The following is a 20,399-nucleotide window of genomic DNA, read 5'->3' on the forward strand; positions in this document are numbered from 1 at the left end:
ATATGTACTCCACTGGGATTTTGCGGCTTCCCCGCTGCACTTGCGTCATTTCATGCACACATGCCACACCGCCACCAATGAATTTTAGATTTATGTGTCGCCCATTGACACATTCCATCGCCATGGAAGTCCAACAGCGATGCCCTGTTGACTTTGTGGTAGGTCGTGGCCAATCTAAAACTTAAGCGCAATGCAATGGGATAAGTGTACTAGGCACAATAGACTTTCATTGCTGTCGCGTTACCCTGCAAGCAGAAAGGGTAACGCAACTCAATGAAGACGTCTAAATGTAAATGGGGCCTAAACGTGCTGCTGGGGCTTTCCATTGATCTGTTAACAGACTAATTGGGATCCTCCCTTATGAGGTCCATAAAACTTGGGAGTCAGTTTATAAAGTGTACCAAAGCAAAATGCCTCTTTACCGATATTAAAAACCTTTTTTCTTTGAATTTTTAAAAATAGATTTTTTCAAAAAACATCAAGGTCTTTTTGAAAATGTTTTTTTACCCTGCCACCACCAAGATGGTAGAGAGGATCTACCCTGTGATTGGAAGCTGAATTCTACTGTTAAAATATTGCCGTTTCTCTGTTTGACAAGACCCAAATTCAAACAGCCATATTTGGGTCGAACTTAACATTGACCTGAGCTCATACACAAGCTCAAACACCGACCCTACTCGATAGTGATTTTGGCCCACAAAGTAAGGAATAATTTACTTAAAAATTGTCTATTTATGCATGATAGCTGGGGGTGGGGGGAGGAGGCAGAAATGTAAATCCTCTGGTGGTTTGTTCTTACTCTATAAAGTGATGTCCAGGTGTCTTCACTATGTTTTATTTCCTCTCCAGGGATTTCACTACAGTTGTAATTACCCCTGGAATGATTCATGGAATCATGTAAATCCTGAAATTCTGAGGAAGGCTGAAGTGTTGTTTACCTTATGCTGAGCATTCAGAAGGAGAGAATGATTAACTACCTTCATTCCCAGCTTTGTTTCCAAATGTATTTTCCAGTGTGAATTTTAATGCAAAAACCAGAACATGGCCAAGTTGGCAGTTGCGGTGTCTGAACGACCCCTGGCCAGCATGGAGAGGTACACGTCATTCTGCATCTTGTCATATGAGTTTGTGTACATTGTCCTGTCATTTGGAGCAATTACACGCTGGCTGGAGAACATTCTGCTGGCAGCCAGCATTCACAGAAGGTGATTCAGATTAGCTGCAGGAATGAGGCCAACTGAGCACAAAGTTCAGGTACCAAAGATGCAATTTTGCTTCCTTAAAACGGAGATCGTTAACAAGTTTCACCTCCTTATAAGCTAGACGTAACATATGTTGGTGGAATAAGCAAATCGTTCCTTCATATCCTTTTAAGCTCAAAAAGAATAACACACAGCAGAGATATAACTATGACTCATGGGGCACCCCAAGAAAACGTGGATGGCACCTCATCACACAATCACACCTTGTACCCCTGTGGTGACCCCTACAGCCAGGGATACCATCTCTCAGGGGGTAATCTAACAAGCATGGCCAGGCCCAGATTTACCTCACAGGAGCCTATAGATACAGATGTCCTAGCACCTTAGACTTCACCGTCCATGAACCTACAAACCCCCACCAAACTGCACCGCAAATATGCTGGCTGACCCAGCTGTCACTTCTCCCTTACTTCCCTTGCCCGTCATAGGTAGCTATAGGTGCCCCTTATTAGAAAGCCAGAAGTACCTTTAGTATTAAGTAGTTAGTGGTGCCCCCAACTGAAAGGAGATCTCATCTCATATACACTGTACAGCGCTGCGTAATATGTCGCGCGCTATATAAATACTAAATACAAATAATAATAATAATAATCAGTGGAATGCCAAGACCCGGTGAGTAACCTCTGATTTAGACTCTGCTCAGGACTCTGCATAGGAAAGGATGGAGGCACTCAGGTAGGGTGTGAACCACCATTCCCTCATTAGGTGCCTGCAGGCATGTGCCTTATGGTAAATCCGGCCCTGAGCATGGCCATCATGGATACTCCCATAGCAAGTGTGGCCACAGATATGGGATGGGAGGGAAGGTTAATGTAAAAAAAAAGCCCATTAGAAAGAGCTTTTATACCCTGTAACACCACACTCACCAGCCTTAAGCTATGTACACACATGCTCAACAAAAGTTGTTTGAAAAAAATGACAGATTTCACCGTATCAAACAACATTTCACTGTATCAAAAAAATGTAGCCAAATGGCAATAATGAGTGACCAATATCGGGTATTCTGCCCAATCAAAAAAAGAATCAACTCAGACGACTATTGGGTAGATATTGTGCAGTTGGGTGAGCGTGTACAATGTAATTCAAAAGGTAGTGTTCAAGAGCATGCGCACACAGTATTTTTATAACATAGCTGTTTGAAATATTGTTGTGTGTGGACAACAATGTTTAAAAGAATTGTCATTTCTTTTTACCGGGGTAATGTACAGACTTATACACATAGGGCCTGATTCATCAAGCTGCGCTGCTAAACCACGCATCGCCCGCTTTGCCTGCCTTACATAGCGGCACTTTCTCAAGGCATATACCACATACCTTGAGAAAGGGAACCCTGCAAGGCTCCCGAAACAATTGTCGATTGGAATAATTGCACAATAAAAGTGCAGTGTATTTGAAATTGCTACGGGTGTGCTGATGAACTGTGTCAATGATTGTTGCTTAGTGACTTTGTCATAGTCACCTCATCAAGCACCCAGACATTGACGGAGTGCTTGCGTCACTGAAAAAGTGCTATCTACACCGTAAGGATGAGAGAGTGAGATTTTCAGGTTTGGCCTCATGGCAAATCGGCCTCAATCTCACTCAGCGATACCACGTGTGACACTTTTTTGCAGCCTAGGTGCGCTAAGGGGCCCAACGTCCTATTCACAGGTCATTTTGAGGCATTTGGTTTCTAGAATACTCCTCACGGTTTAGGGCCCCTAAAATGCCATGGCAGTATAGGAACCCCACAAGTGACCCCATTTTAGAAAGAAGACACCCCAAGGTATTCCATTAGGTGTATGGTGAGTTCATAGAAGATTTTATTTTTTGTCACAAGTTAGTGGAAAATGACACTTTGTGAAAAAAAAACAATAAAAATCAATTTCCGCTATTTGACAAAAAATAAAATCTTCTATGAACTCGTCATACACCTAACAGAATACCTTGGCGTGTCTTTTTTTCTAAAATGGGGTCACTTGTGGGGTTCCTATACTGCCCTGGCATTTTAGGGTCCCAAAACCGTGAGTAGTCTGGAAACCAAATGCCTCAAAATGACTGTTCAGGGGTATAAGCATCTGCAAATTTTGATGACAGGTGGTCTATGAGGGGGCGAATTTTGAGGAACCGGTCATAAGCAGGGTGGCCTCTTAGATGACCGGTTGTATTGGCACTGAAGTGCAGGAAGCGCAGGATGTTCTCAAATCGTGACCTGGACATGGCAGCAGAGAACATGGGCATGTGATTGATGGGTATCTCAGGGAGGGATTAGAGGGGAAAATAGATGCAATCAATGCACTGGGGAGGTGATCGGAAGGGGCTCTGAGGGGGATCTGAGGGTTTGGCCGAGTGATCAGGAGCCCATACGGGGCAAATTAGGGCCTGATCTGATGGGTAGGTGTGCTAGGGGGTGACAGGTGGTGACAGGAGGTGATCAGTGGCTGGATGGTGTAATGGTTAAGGGCTCTGCCTCTGACACAGGAGACCAGGGTTCGAATCTTGGCTCTGCCTGTTTAGTAAGGGCCCGTTCAGATCAGAAATGCGGATGGCCATGCGTGCGGAACGCGTGCGGACTGCAACGCGTACGAACGCATGGCCATCCGCGTTTGTGTGCGTTGCGTGGCTGATCCCATCACTGAAAAGTGAATGGGACAGCCACGCGTTTTTGCAAAATCTGCGTGCAGCATGCGTTCCCGGACCGCACAGGTCCGGAACGCATGCAGTGTGAACATCAGACATTGCACTCTATGCAATGTCTGATGTCGTGCGTTTTGGCCACCTGCACGCGTTTCCAAAACGCGGCTGGAAACGCGTGCAGTGTGAACGGGCCCTTAGCCAGCACCTATTTAGTAGGAGACCTTACGCAAGTCTCCCTAACACTGCTACTGCCTATAGAGCGCGTCCTAGTGGCTGCAGCTCTGGCACTTTGAGTCCGCCAGGAGAAAAGCACGATATAAATGTTATTTGTCTTGTCTTGTCTTGCCTTGATGGGTGTCTCAAGGTGTGATTAGAGGGGGGAATAGATGCAAGCAATGCACTGGCGAGGTGATCAGGGCTGGGGTCTGAGGGCATTCTGAGGGTGTGGGCGGGTGATTGGGTGCCCAAGGGGCAGATTAGGGTCTGATCTGATGGGTAGCAGTGACAGGGGATGATTGATGGGTGATCAGTGGGTGATTAGATGGCAGAACAGATGTAAACAATGCACTTTGGAGGTGATCTGAGGGTGGGTCTGCGGGTGATCTGATGGTGTGGGTGGGTGATCAGATGCTCGTAAGAGGCAGGTTAGGGACTGATCTGATGGGTGGCAGTGACAGGTGGTGACGGGTGATTGACAGGTGATTACAGGGGAGAATAGATGTATACAGTACACAGGGGGGGGGGGGGTCTGGGGGGGTCTGAGGTTGTTCTGAGGGTGTGAGCGGGTGATTGGGTGCCCTAGGGGCAGATAGGTGTCTGATCTGATGGGTAGCAGTGACAGGTGGTGACAGGGGGTGATTGATGGATGATTAGATGGCAGAACAGATGTAAACAATGCACTTTGGAGGTGATCTGAGGGTGGGTCTGCGGGCGATCTGATGGTGTGGGTGGGTGATCAGATGCCCGTAAGAGGCAGGTTAGGGTCTGATCTGATGGGAGGCAGTGACAGGTGGTGACGGGTGATTGACAGGTGATTACAGGGGAGAATAGATGTATACAGTACACAGGTGGGGGGAGGTCTGGGGGGGTCTGAGGTCGTTCTGAGGGTGTGGGCGGGTGATTGGGTGCCCTAGGGGCAGATAGGGGTCTGATCTGATGGGTAGCAGTGACAGGGGGTGATTGATGGGTGATCAGTGGGTGATTAAATGGCAGAACAGATGTAAACAATGCACTTTGGAGGTGATCTGAGGGTGGGTCTGTGGGCGATCTGATGGTGTGGGTGGGTGATCAGATGCCCATAAGAGGCAGGTTAGGGTCTGATCTGATAGGTGGCAGTGACAGGTGGTGATTGACAGGTGATTGATGGGTGATTGACAAGTGATTACAGGGGAGGATAGATGTATACAGTACACGGGGGGGGGGGGGGGGGGGGGCGGGTCTGGGGAGTATCTGAGAGTGTGTGTGTGTGTGTGTGGGGGGGGTGATCAAGAGCCCCCAGGGGGCAGTTTAGGACCTAATCATAAAAATAGTGTTGACAGATAGTGACAGGGAGGGATTTATGGGTGATTACAAGACAAGACAAATAACATTTATATTGCGCTTTTCTCCTTGCGGACTCAAAGCGCCAGAGCAGAGCAGCAGCCACTAGGGCGCGCTCTATTGGCAGTAGCAGTGTAAGGGAGACTTGCCAAAGGTCTCCTACTGAATTAGTGCTGGCTTACTGAACAGGCAGAGCCGAGATTCGAACCCAGGTCTCCTGTGTCAGAGGCAGAACCCTTAACCATTACACCATTAGGTGGGTGATTGGGTGCAAACAGGGGTCTGAGGGGTGTGCAGGGGGGTCTGAGGGGTGCTGTGGGCGATCAGAGGGAAGGGGGGGCAGATCACTGTGCTTGGGGGCTTACCTGCGTGGCTGCAGCCTGCCCTGGTGGTCCCTCGATCACTGGGACCACCAGGGCAGGAGGCAGCCTGTATAATACGCTTTGTATACATTACAAAGTGTATTATACACTTTCTATGCGGCGATCGGGCAGCTAGTAACCCGCCGTCGCTTCCGAACGGCTGTCAGATTACTGCGCAAGGGGGGTGGAGCCTGTCGCCAGCGGATGATCGCGTCACGAATGACGCGATCGCCGCATAACCACGCCCGCCGCGGGTAAGGGTATTGCGGTCGTTTGGGCCCAGCCCTTGCCGCCGCCCATCGGCTGTGGGCGGTCAGCAAGTGGTTAAATATAAGTGACTAAGTGCTGCTGTGTGAGGAAATATGAATGCCGTGAAGCCAAATTTTAAGTGAACCTCAAGTGAAAATAAACTTATGAGATAATAAATTGTATGTATAGGATGGACAAAAAATAGAGCACCAGTAGTATAGAAATGAGCTGCATATTTTTATTTTCAGTTTTATAGCTTTAATTTTTAAGATTGGATCAGGCTGTCACAGCTGCAGTTTAGAATCCACACTCTGCCTTTCAAGCTAAAAAAAGATACGAAAAGTAAAGACCCTTTGAACTTTCCTGCATTAAAACCTTATTAGGTATCCCCATTCTCCCTGACAGATATGAGCCTTTTAGCTTGTATTTACTTTTCAGGAAACCAGACAATTCGAAAAAGCTGTCAACAAGCTTTTTTGGATGTAGATAACTCATTTTTTTAAATTTTTGCTGTACTAAAAAACAGAAAGAGACTTCAGATTATTTCTTAGTAGGGTTGGTACTATATGTGTATATCTTTATCTCATCATGTCACATGTCATGTTAGGTATGCTTTAAAGGGTACATAGTTTTGCAAGCTTTGCAAGATTAAAACAACACTCTTAGCAGATTAATCCTCTGATTTATTTTGACAAAACCGTTAATGTGTTATCCTGCTGGGTTATGTTGTATTTACTATTTACAACATAGTTGTATAGTTGCACCTTAAATTACAAAGTAAAGTGTTTGTGAGATTGTAAATTGGGCTTGAAGCAATTTTCCTTTTCCAGCCTTCATGTGCCCCTAATCATGGCCCCTTTTCATTGAGGGCTTCCAGCAGTCAGGCAGTTTTTGGGCTCAGAGTGAAAAACAGATGTGGTTGGATTAAGCAGCTCATGTGTCAAGGGGAAAATAAAGTGATTTTCCTGTTTTTAATAATAGAGGACAAATAAAGCCAATTTACTGTTACTATCAGGCCAGAGGTCTGAGTGAGGAAGGTAGGGTTGTGGCTTCTGGCCCCTGTTGAGGTTTGTACTTGCAGTCTTGGTAGGAGTCAGGTTTCTTTAATTGAAAGAAATCCAAGAAGGTCCATAGTTTCAAATTGTCCTTTTTTTGGAGGCACAATCCTTCTTTTGGATGTAAACTCCCCTCTCTCTTGTTCTTCTTTAGTTAAATAAGCTTTACATTTCACTGTGTGAGATTTACATTTCATGTACATCTAGCACAATACAAATACAACACTAACATTAATACGTCCAAACAGAGCAGAATCACTCCTACACACAAAGCTCTGCTTTTGTGATCTACTGAAAGAGAGTTCATATGCTATGCTTTATATTCAAAATTGAGTTATTGTGTAGCTTATTTTTAAATGTTGATACAAAGAGAATGTAGTGATAAACAAAAAATAACGTGAAAAATAAAAATGTATCTTTTGCTAATGAAATTCCTCATGGTGTGGTTTAAGATGGTGGGTTTGACTGGGGGTGTTTCTTGAGGTATCATGGCAGTGTGAATAAAATTCAGTGGCTGAAGATGTGATGAGGGTATAAGTGCAGATGTGGTGTAGACATGACTGAAGGTATAGTGGAATTGTGATTGTTTTGGGGTTTGAGTAAAGGGTGTGGTGAGGTGTGGTCAAAGAAGTGGTGGGAGGGGGACTGCAAATGTGGTGAGTGTCATTGGAAGTAAAAGTGGGGGCCAGAAAGCTGAAGGTGTGTGTGTGTGTGGGGGGGGGGGGGGGGGGGGACTGGAGGTATAGCAGGAAATTAAGGAGATTTGATGGAGGTATTACTTAGGGGTGTGGTTGGTGTGTGTGACTCCAGCTTTTGCAGGGAACTTAACTGGAGATGTGGTGGAGGTGTAAATGAATGTATGGTTGGTGGGGAGGTGATTCCTTGTGTTAGAATGTGACTGGAGTTTTGGACTTTCACCGAAGATATCAAGTGGGTGTGAAGTGGGCTGTGACTGGAAGAGTGGTGGTTGTGACTATAAGTGTGGTGGAGATATGATGAGAGTATGACTGGATGAATGGTTGCTGTGTGTGTGGCTAATGGCTATATGAAGTAAAAGTGTACCTTGTATGTGACTTGAGATGCCGTTGGGATGTTACTGGAGTTGGAGCAGGAGAGCAATGGGAGGTTTGGAAAAGGTCTTGCTAGAGATGTGGTTGAGGTGTGACTAGAGACGATGTGAAGGTGTGACTGGAAGCATGGTTGGGGTGTGACTAGAGATGTGGTGGAGGTGTGACTAAAGGTGTTAATGGAGTTTGGGCAGGAGAGTCACTGGAGGTTTGGAGGGGGTATTGCTAGGGGTGTGACAGGAGGTGTAGCTGGGGTGTGGCTGGGGATTGACTGGAGGTTTAGTGGAGGAGTGACACTAGAGTGGGGGTATTAGTTGCTTTCAGGATAGGTGCTCTGGCTCTTTGACTAAAAGGAAACATCGTTTAATGTGTAGATAGGGCATACACTGTTCCAGGGGTTTGAATCCTCTGCTGTTTATAAGGTGCCTGACTAAAGCTTCCCTGGCCCAGTTCAATCAAGAATTGTAAAAATTCCAGGCTCATACATATCTGCTCCTTCACTACGAGAAGACCTACGAGCACTATGCATTTCCCACTGAAATGAAATGCTAACATTTGTACAACACTTCTCTTCAGAAAAATACTGCGCCATCTCTGGAACCTTAAGGTTAACCTCTTGGCGACCAGCTAACGCCGATTGGCGTAAACTGGTCGTCTGCGGGTTTCCATGGAGGCCTTTCCATGTCCGTTCACGGAGGATGTCTCCGTGAAAAGACGGAGAGCCGCAGATCGCGGCTCGCCGGCAAAATGTAAACACGCGGGGAAGAAATCCCCGCTGTTTACATCATACGGCGCTGCTGCGCAGCAGCGCCATAAGGCAGATCGGCGATCCCCGGCCTCTGATTGGCCGGGGATCGCCGGCATATGATAGGCTGAAGCCTATCCTACAATGCGCAGGACGGATATCCGTCCTGCGCAGCCCACGGAAGGAGATGGAGGAAGAGGAAGGGAGCACCAAAAACGCTGCGGAGGGGGGCTTTGAAGAGCTCCCTCTGCAAACGCAGCAAGCCAGCGGCGATCAGACCCCCCCCAGCAGGACATCCCCCTAGTGGGGAAAAAAGGGGGGAAGTCTGATCGCCCTGGCATAATCCTGATCTGTGCTGCGGGCTGGAGAGCCCACGCAGCACAGATCAGGCAATAATCCCCTGGTCGTCAAGTGGTTAACATACACTTGTAGTTTGCCACTCAATGTGCTAAAAAGATAGGTCTCTACCTGATCTGAACAAAGAGGGATCTATTCCTCCCAAGCATTATGAAAACTACTGAAAATATATCTCACCTGATCTAAATGCTGCTCTTTGCATTGCAAAATTATGGGCCATTGTTCTACCACAGCTCCCATCCCGCTTGGCCGAAATCAATCTAAATTACTTTTACTATGCATAGATTATTTGCAGATTCGATCAATGTTATCAAATCTGCTGGGAATCGAACAGGGAAATCAACAACCTTTAATTAACCTCCAGGCTCCACCCCCCTTTCCCGTTGACAAACATTACCCTACTTGTCATCTCGTGCTGGATAATATCCCTCTTTTCCATCCTTGCATCCCAACATCTCATTGGGACAAGTGCTGCATGTACCATTGATCTTTTTCAGTGCCAGTGCTTTTCGTCATGATGCAGGGAACTCCTTCATTTCAATTTAGTAGTTTCAGTGGAGAAAGAAAAAAAAAGATGGGATTGCTGTGGTGAGAATGGGAGTTTTAGATTTATAACACTCCTATAGCCTTAAATTAAACTACATGTTTTAAACGTACGCTTGGCCACAAGGGCATAAAGAAATTATTTGCATAGTGGCACCAACTGTCCTGAAATTATGCATTGTGGGAGTTGCGGTTTAGTCAGGTTGGGTTTATAACCTGCATTTGACATCCTTAACGTAATACAGTGGTTTTCAGGGCTTGTAGTATAGGTCTGCTACTCAAAATCCTGGCAAGCCATAACTTAGGATGAGCGGGTGAATGCAAAAGTCAGTTCTGCTGAGACTAGACTGGAGAAGAGCGTTGGTGTACGCGGTCTGTGGCAGTGGGGATTTACTCATCTTGGTGTCAGCACCCTTCAACATCCTCCCGATACTTCTTTCTTCACAGCTGGAAGGAGGAAGTATAGTCCTGGCCAAAAGTTTTGAGACTGTCAAAAATATTGGAAATTAGAAAAGTTGGTGCTTAAGTTTTTATAATAGCAATTTGCATATACTCCAGAATGTTATGAAGAGTGTTCAGATGAATTGCATAGTCCTTCTTTGCCATGGAAATTAACTGAATCCCAAAAAAACCTTTACACTGCATTTCATTGCTGTCATTAAAGGACCTGCTGAGATCATTTCAGTAATCATTTTATTAACTCAGGTGAGAATATTGACGAGCACAAGACTGGAGATCATTGTCAGGCTGATTGGGTTAGAATGACAGACTTGACATGTTAAAAAGAGGGTGATGCTTGAAATCATTGATCTTCCATTGTTAACCATGGTGACCAGCAAAGAAATGCATGCAGCCATCATTGCGTTGCATAAAAATGGCTTCACAGGCAAGTATATTGTGGTTACTAAGATTGCACCTAAATCAACAATTTATAGGATCATCAAGAACTTCAAGGAAAGAGGTTCAATTCTTGCATCCAAGAAAGTCCAGCAAGCACCAGGATTGTCTCCTAAAGAGGATTCAACTGCGGGATCGGAGTGCAACCAGTGCAGAGGTTGCTCATAAATGGCAGCAGGCAGATGTGAGCGCATCTGCACACACAGTGAGGCGAAGACTTTTAGAAGATAGCCTGGTGTCAAGAAGGGCAGCAAAAAACATCAAGGACAGATTGATCTTCTGCAGAAAGTTTGGTGAATGGACTGCTGAGGACTGGGGCAAAGTCATATTCTCCGATTAAGCCCCTTTCCGATTGTTTGGGGCATCTGGAAAAAGGCTTGTCAGGAGAAGAAAAGGTGAGCGCTACCATCAGTCCTGTGTCATGCCAACAGTAAAGCATCCTGAGAATTTAAGTTTAAGTTTGTGCATCAAACCAAGTAAAACCTGACAAATCTGGTTTTGTAAATGTGGCCTAATTAGCTTCTGTCACGGACGATTGCGGGGACGCAGGCGCGTCCTGGAACCGCCCGTGAAGAAAAGAACGATCGCACTCGATTCCTGCATCAAGTGCGCCTCAGATCAATAGAACCAAGATTTGACGTGTAGTATCCCTCTGCTTAAAACAGCTGGGGAATCTGTCTTAGCTGAGTGAAAGCCTGGGGGGAGGTGTTAATTAGCTTGGACATATTCCCTGTGGAAGGCCCAATTTCCCTTTTGGCTCTGGGAACCAGGTGACACTTAGCTGATCTCATGGAGATGTTAATTAACCAAAGGATGCCTAGGTGCAGCCAAGCAGGCTACGAATCCACGGGAGGTCTGGACACTCTGCTCTCTGCTAAAGATCAAAGGAAAGTCAGCTGTTAGCAGCTAGAACACAACCTCAGTCTCATGGCATAATCCATAACTTCCCAGATCTGTAATATTTCTGGGGTTCCTGAGATGGCCGCTTCACCAAACATGGGGGAAGTGTAGCATGAGCCCCGGTGCTGGTTCTGAGGAAGTTTCAGAACCTTCGGAGGTAAGGACTGCCAGCTAGGCAGTTTCAAAGTGCCCTGATGATACCACAGGGGTCCCACCCCTCATGTCTGGTATCAGGGCGCTGGGTAAATCGAGACAGACCTGAAAATGTTAATAAATCTGCCCTGACCTGTACGGTTCTGTGAGATAGAGCCCATATATGGGTAGATATGATTTCTAGCCCCAGTACAAGGGGAGGGCTCATCTCATCTTTGAAGGGGGTGTATGGCTCCCCGCCCTCACTCCCTCCTACTGAAGCAGGGGCATAAGAATGGCTGAGGACCCAAACTCAGTGTCCTCCACACTGAAACATCTTGAATTCATCAGATGCCAGCTTGAGGATATGCTGGCATCCACCTGGTCTGAACTCTGAACTCTGGACTTTGAAACCAAGAACTTTATGATTCTTCCCACAATAAGGACATCTTTCCAGGAACTAAGTATTTTTCTCCCTTCTTTTATTTTTCATACTGGCTATTACTGTCTTAATAATTGTGATTTTTAATAATTGTCTGTATATATTAATTATTTATATTGCGTGAATAAACGACTTTCTCCAAGTCATTCACTTTCCGCTACCCTGCTTATCAGCACACACAGAAATGATCCCGGGTCTCTGAAGATACGCTACTGTTTGTTTGTTGTTGGCTAGACAGAATATCGTGTGTTTAACCGTTTTATTCGCAGGATTAGCCAGTCAGTTAGTGGGCCCCACGGTCCCATAGTAACCGCGGTGGTGGCAGTTTACTCTGAACCAGTAGGTGACGTTGTAATTACCCGTGTCTCACAGGCTCCCTTCTGAGTTGTCTGCGGCTAATTCTTAACGGTTCCTGCGCATTGACTGCGACTAGAGTTCGCACGATCTGTGCGCTGGCACCGTTTAGAAGGCTAAGTGCGGTCAGCCACGAGGGCCCTTGTGACAGCTTCTCACGAGACATTGCTCATGCAAATATGCATTTGCTTTCGCATGCCAAAATTTGCAGGGTCTAAAACTAATACCGCAAAGCGTTTGCCCTGCGGGGATTAGTTCATGCTGCATTAGCACTATCCAGGAGCGCCATGTGGAGGCTCCCCAATGCCCCCATACAAGCGGGGGGCCGTGGGGCCCCAAGTCCTTTCACTGCTTGGAAACCACAGCGGCACTCCGGAGGGGGAGGCTGGGAGGTGCATGCGACCCCCCCCCCCAAGCGTGGCCAGCGCCGGGAAGAGCTGCCCGCACCTACCTCCCAAAATTGAAAAACAGGCACTTACCTTAACGTCCATTGCATTCTGCTACATGAGCACGACTTGGGAGCTAACACATGAGAAAGGAGTGAAGCATGGGCCACCCCAAGCTTTGGAGCTCAGGTCTGGCTTTCACACAACACTCCAGGGGGAGGGAGGACAGACGCAGAAAGCTCGCTCCAGGGCACTCACCTCCGAAAACAAGCCATCCACCACCCGCCTCCAAAGGGGGGATAGATGTGAAAACAAAACAAAAACCAGCTAATTTATAAGTGAATATGAAAGAATGGGTTGCTATCAGTCAGGATTTGGCCCAGAAGTTGATTGAGAGCAGGGCCATGCAGAGGGAGATGCTCAAATTTAAAGTGGGGGGTGCTCAAATTTGAAAAAAGGGGCCTTGCAATGCCCCCCCCCCAAAACACCCCCCCCCCCGCAGGCCCCCTTCTCTTTTCTGGCTAGGGGGTATTGGTTGTCATGTGGGTGCGGAATGCAGATTCTGGGTGTAAGTACCGAGTGTCATGTGGGTTCTGGCTATGGGTGGATATCAAGTGTCATGCGGGTGTTGATTCCAAGTACTTAGTGCCATGTGAGATCTGGGTGCATGTACTGGATGTCATGTGGGTGCTGGGTGCAGGCACTGGGTGTGACATGGATGCGAATACTTGGCGCCATGACTGTACTGGGTGCTGGCTATGGGTGGGCTTTGGGCGTCACATGGGTTTTGAATGCAGATACTTTGGGTACTGGTTAAGTGGGTGCAGATAGTGGGGGCCATGTGGGGGCTGTGTGCAGGTGTGAGTACTAGGTGCAATGCCAGGCCTGGATGCAAGTACTTGAGGTCATGTGAGCGTGAGTACTGGGTTCCAGCTATGGGGGGGAATGGGTGGATGTCGGGAAAAGTAGAGGTCACTGTGGGTGCTGCAGGAAGGGGAAGTCATTGGGGGTGCTGGGGGAGGGAGAGGTCAAGCCGCAATAGCAGCATAGGGGGCGATATACAGGCTGGGAACGCGAACAATCACTCGCGTTCCCATGCCTGTCGGCCGGTGACGGCCAAACCGGAAGTCCTCGCCGGCGGGTCCAGAAGCATCGGATCGGAGCTGCGAGGGCACCGATCGGCTGCAGGGGGCTGAGGGAAGCCCCAGGTGAGTTAATCTCATTTTTTTTCTAGGCTTTAGGTTCACTTTAAACAACTGAAACAAAGATCTAAAAGCAGTTTAGCAGCAAACTTTGTGAAAACTAATATTTTTGACAGTATCAAAACTTTTGGCCAGGACTGTATTGGGAGAGGAGTGAAGAAGTATCATGAGGTTGTAGAGGGACATTGAGTATTGTGGTCAGAGGCAGAAGCCAAGGTGAGTTAACTCCTACCACCGTGGTCCACATACACCAATGCTCTGTTTCAGTTTTGCCTCAAACAAATGTGAGAATTTTGTGTTCCCCCACTCATCCTTATCCGTTACTTCATTGGGTCTGCTTTCTTTGTGTCACACATTTATTTTAAAAGGTTTTTTGAAAGGATGGGTTTAGTGTTTATTATTTAAAAAAATGACAAGCTATCTCTTACAGCCAGAGTGCAATAGTAATGATCGTAATCAAGAAATTACAATTTAGCTAAATTGCATGTACATTTTCGCAGTTACACTTATACGTAATTACAATTTGCAAATTCAATTGATTTTGTGTAGTCATTCGTAATTTGGCATAAAATTTCGCAAAATTTCGGGCCAACTTTAGCAGTGATTAGCAAAGCCCCTATACATGCTATTGGCACCAAAATTGCTACATGGTGGGTACAAGACAAAAAAAGAATTTTGCAAAAAGACCTTACATTTTTTGAGAAACTCGATTTTAAAAATGCAAGTAAAAATGTTTTTTAAACTTAGAAAAATGACACACTTGAAACAAAAAGAAAAACCGAGAGCCCAATATAGTGCAGTAAGTCTAACAATTGTTGGCGAAATAATTAACAGATGTGGATATACTCACAAACACGGGTTACCACATAGGCAACCACTTGAAATGCAGGTGGGGAGTATTAGAACCTGACCCCACTCAGGTTTAGGAAGTCGCTCTCTGTAGATAGAAAGAAGAGGGCAGTCCCCTCCACCCAAGGTGGACTATATACTGTGCAAATATGGACAGAGGCGCCAGGCAGGTTAAAATGATCTAAAAACAACTAAAAAGGAGGAGTACAGGTGGACTTACCTCCTGAAATGATGGACAATCGAGATTGTTCAAATCGCAAATAACAATTTATTTTGGCACTCCGCAACGCGTTTCGCAGGTATAACCCGCTTCATCAGGCAAGGAGTGCAAGCTCAAAAAGGTCCAATAGTGGCAATGCGCCTCTGTGAGTTTCTCAAAAACTACAAGGTCTTTTTTTAAAAAAAATTGTGACTTATACCCACCATTCTGCTTAACATATGTAGCAATAGCATGTATGGGAGCTTTGCTTTTAACAAAAATTACGCAAAAAATTACGCAAATTTTTTTTAATACTACTATTACATTCAAAATTAATTATGATTTTCTCTGAAATTTCGCATTATGATTACGACGCGTAATTGCGAATTTAGATGCGACGTTTCGCATATGCGAAATTTCGGGCCATCATTGGCAGAGACAAAACTTTAAATGTGAAGTGCCCATCTGCTTAACATTAAGTATATTCGGTGACTTGTGAGGTTTAAATAATTTTATGAAGGTTTCGACCGTAAAATTAAATGGATACCTCCACTCAGTAGCCAGTAGGGATGATCAATGAGATGCAAAAATTTCAGAGTTTATGCAAATGTATGCAAACTTTTATGCAAAAATATGCAGCTTGAAAATGGACCAATCAATTTAAAACTGGGTGGGACTTGATCGGTTCATTTTCAAACTACATATATTTGCATAAAAATGTGCATAAGCTCAAATATGGTCCTTTCATTAATCATTCCTAGTAGCCAGCATGGGAACCGATGCTGCAGCCTGAACACACTGCCCTAATCCCAACCTGGGACAGATAAGGGGTTGTCTCTTGGTTGCACAAACAGTGCCTACTGTATTTCAAAATGGCATCATTTAAATGAAGAACAGGAGAACATTGATCAAATGACTAGATAAATAATTGATCCATATTGGTGTTTGGATACATCCCTGAACTTTGGTATGAAAACTGTCCTTGCATTGCAGATTGCTTATGGTATTTTGTTTAGCTGGTAGACTAACTATAAGTCTTTCTTCCTTCTGCATCTTAGCTATGGTCAACATTTCACTTACCAGAGCTAGTGGAACCGAATCTCAGGCAGTCCCTGGACAACCTCCAGCTGGAGTACATGGATCTCTTACTCATTCACTGGCCCGTTTCCTTCAAGGTAAGCAAGTGCCTTCAGCATGTTTTTGCTCTCTAGCTGGCCTCATATATTGGCTTTCGCTGATAAATGAGCACTGCATCCATTACAGCGATGAGTATTAAGAGGTGAGCATTGTTCAAACCCTAAGGAGGAGGTGAGACAAGAAAAGCCTAAAGAGAAAACAAATACATTAGCTGAAAATATCTGGATTGATTGTTGCTTATGATAATTCGGGTACAAAAGCTAAGAGATGTCTATACAGACCTGAGGACCCAAACAATAATGAATGGAAGTTTCAACCATCAGAAGTCTCCTGTATTTTAACTCTAATCTCATCTCCTGCCCTGTACCTAATGCCTGGTACACACCAGGCATTAGGTACAGATGCCAGATAAATGGCTCAATAGATAATTTCCAACAAGTCAGATCTGATTTCCGATCTTTTTACTGCTCAATTTTCTAATCACTTCTATACAAAATCGATCAGAAAAACGATTGGAAATCATATCAGACCTGACAGAAATGATCTATTGAACCATCTATGTGGCGAGTAATTGCATGGTACAGTATGTACCAGGCATAAGACTAACTTCCCTTCTCTCTTCTGGCTGCTCTCTCTCTGCACTCTCCTTTGTGTAATACTTAAAACTTAATGGGTCATGGACTGGCAGGATCCATGAGCACTTGTGTTGGGACCAAGCGGTTCCAATAATGCCCATGTTTCTGGGTCACACCTTTCTGTACAGATATGTATAGGAGAGAATGATAATAGCAGACCATAAGTGCTCCTACCCCTTTACTACAATCCAGGCCTCCCATGATGATCCAACAGCGCAATCCTCCATCATCCCCACTATCTTCTCTCTCCCCCCCCCCCCCCCCCAATTTCCATGTCCACTGACTCTTGCCACTTTGGAAGTTTAGTAGCTGTAATAAGCACACCCTCACAGTAAGTAGAAGAATGTTATAGGGTTGGGACATGTGTTAGGTACCCCTCCCAGAAGTGGGCCTCAAGGCAATATAAACGGTATGTGGTTGAATTTGGAGGTAGGTAGGTGTCTCCAATGTTAGTTAGGGGGTGGGAGCGAGAGGTAAGGGGAAACCTAGATGGGCGTTAAATCTATTGTTGTTAAAGTTTGTCAAAATAATGGAAAATTCAATCATGAGTGATCATATATATGATGCTTTGACCCTCTGCACACTACTGCTCACGAAAACACACATCTCTGGATTCGAAAGCAAAAATGTTTTGTTACACATTTTGTAACAAATGTAAGCTAGCCAACTTTTCCAATAGGACCCCTTGTACATCCCTCCCTTATGCAATTAGCAGATCCTTCTGTGTGCAGAACATGCTAGATTTCAGAGAGACACCTAAAGTGGATGTGACAAACATGGAGGAGAGTTATAAACCTAGACTTGGTCACAGCATCTGCTCAGCAATGACTACTAAATAAATAGGAATTCTTTGCTCAGACCCAAATAGAATTCAGATAAACAATAGTGGGGCTAAAGGGTCGTGGGGAATTACCCCAAAAAAATGATGCATAACCCTTCTTAAGCTTACCAAAAGAAACATGATACTCTCTACATTTGAAAACAAGGATGAGTCATTACATACGTTTCAAGAAAACAAAAGTTTGCTTTCTTAAAACAGAAAGAATTTGCGATTAATTCAGGTTGGAGTGAGCTCCGATATGTCTCCCAGTGCATCACTGCTAAATATATGCAAATATAGCATTTTAGTAAGGGGGCTTTTAGGACCATTGTAGCCCCTTACACACTCCAATGGCTATCATTCATAAACCTGTTGTGGGTAAAGAGAATCTGTGCGGGAAAACACAGCTGCCGGTGTTTTAGACTTCTGGCTGCTCATTCATAAAAATGTATCCAGGTGCGGTAGCAGTGCAGAGGTTCCCCGAACTAGGCTGGCGGTAGGCTGGCGGAGACACGGAAGCTGCCGAGTTGATACATTTCTCCGTGTTCCGCTCTACTGCAGCTGCCTGGGGGATCTGTGTCTCCATTCACTTAACATTGTTATCGCCACATCAGAGGGAGCGGTACTTCCCGACCTCACACCGCTTGCTCTAATCTTTATGAATTAACATTTTGTTACATTTTTTATGATAATCACCGCACAAGGCGGTGATTTATCGCTCTGCTCGGTAATGTCAGCTTTTCATGCGGAAGGAGCCTTTATGAATGCTGAATTTGCTGAGTGGGCGGTAAAGTCAGCTGTTTTAAGCATTTCTGCATGCGGAAATGCTTTATGAATGATAGCCATTGAGTTCTGGGTCACCATGAGCTTGCTGGTTAGTCTGTACCTCTCTGTGTTACAAGCCCTACTCCATAGAGCCAAATTCATCCATGTCATGCACTGATGAGGATCAACCAATCCAAAACAGTCTGTATGCATGTTGTATTAGTATGGCTCTGTACAAATTAACAAGCTGACACATCATTGCATTCCAGCGGTTCTGGAGGTGTGTTTAGCTTCTGAGGGCAACAATAGTTAATTTGCATATATTCAGCAGTGATGCACTGGGAGACATCTTGGAGCTCACTCCAACCTGAATTATCGCAAATTCTTTCTGTTTTAAGAAAGCAAACTTTTGTTTTCCATAGCGTTTTAGTAAGGGGGCTTTTAGGACCATTGTAGCCCCTTACACACTCCAATGAGTACCTGGTCACCATGAGCTTGCTGGTTAGTCCATACGTTTCAACACTATAAGCTGGCCAACTCCGTCACTGTGATCCCTTACATTGCCAGTCCCTGATACTTGCATGCATGATTTAAAAAAACAAAAAAAACCTTCAATTTAATTCAGTCAATCAAAAAGCAGTCTAAACAACAATTCTCATAAATGAAGAAAATAGTTTCATTTGAATTTACATCTGATTTGATCCTGTTGTACAAATAAACATTCTAGGTCCTATGACGTATTGAATATTTGATGGTGTGGAATGATGCTATTCCATAAGTTAGTAGATCATTCAAATTGCTCTGCATACAGCCATTATTGGAGGTGGAGCCACTTGAATCATTGAAACTCTTTGCATCACAAAAATCACCAACAGGACCAGATTACTACATAGGCAACATAGGACATTGCCTGAGGCCGTGGATAACACTAATGCCGATCAAATACTAATCTGTTCAATGGCGTACTTGTAATAGTGATGTTCTGCCCATATTGGGTATAAATTATTAAATTTAACTATTCTGGTTAATGCAGCTTTTTGAAAGTACGCCTTCTTGACCAAGACTCGCTCTTGAGGAAGTGTACCCCGATTCACAAAATGAGAAAAGCTTGATCAGTTACACATTTGTGGTGTCTACTCTAAGCTATGACCATAATATAACCTTTTTCTATCCAGGTAGTCCTCTGGATGGCGCAATGGAGTGATTTCCTATTGCAAAACGGTTTTTTTTTTTGGTTACTAATATATACTGTTTGTTTAAATAGATAGATGGATAGATTTTTTTTATGTGCCAATGTGTTCTGTGGGATTACCTTCATCCCCCTTTAAAGTCACTTTAAGCTTTATATAACAGGGCAGTAAGAGTTTGTATGTTCTCCACTTGTCTGTGTGGGGTTACTCTGGACAGATAAGTTATCTGGCTTCCTCTAAATTGGCCCTAGACTACAATGAATATACTGTATGACTGTGATAGGGATTAAATTGTGAGCTCCTCTGAGGGACAGTTAGTGACAAGACTATATATAGTCTGTAAAGCGCTGCAAAAGATGTTGGCGCTATATAAATACAAAATAATAATATCTCAGAAAGGCTTATGCTGTAAATACACGGTTAGTTTTTGAGCCATTTAGATGGCTCGATAGATCATTTCCGACATGTCCGATCTCCCGCTCGATCGCTACACCGCTCGATTTGTGATAGACGTGAATGAAAAAAGATAACAAAAACGAGTGGAAGATATGAGAATAGGCTGTAGAATCAAGCGGCAAAACAATTGAACGGGAGAATCGAGCGGTAAAAACGAGCCGTGTACGCCCAGCATTAGTCTTTGATAAGTAAAGATTGTGAGGGGGCACCACTCGGAAACACTGTAAGGCCAAATATTGA

The 20,399-nt window shown here is 44.8% G+C and overlaps 1 protein-coding gene across 1 annotated transcript in view; it reads left to right on the forward strand.

Annotated features, from left to right (window-relative positions):
* LOC137564140 (aldo-keto reductase family 1 member C1-like) overlaps positions 1-20,399 on the forward strand; it is a 91,064-nt gene that overhangs the window by 16,577 nt on the left and 54,088 nt on the right. The window contains exon 3 of the mRNA XM_068277575.1: positions 16,215-16,331. Within this exon, the coding sequence (XP_068133676.1) occupies positions 16,215-16,331 (117 nt within the window). The remainder of the gene's footprint in view (positions 1-16,214; positions 16,332-20,399) is intronic.

Source organism: Hyperolius riggenbachi, chromosome 3, assembly GCF_040937935.1.
Source record: "Hyperolius riggenbachi isolate aHypRig1 chromosome 3, aHypRig1.pri, whole genome shotgun sequence".
Lineage (NCBI taxonomy): Eukaryota > Metazoa > Chordata > Amphibia > Anura > Hyperoliidae > Hyperolius > Hyperolius riggenbachi.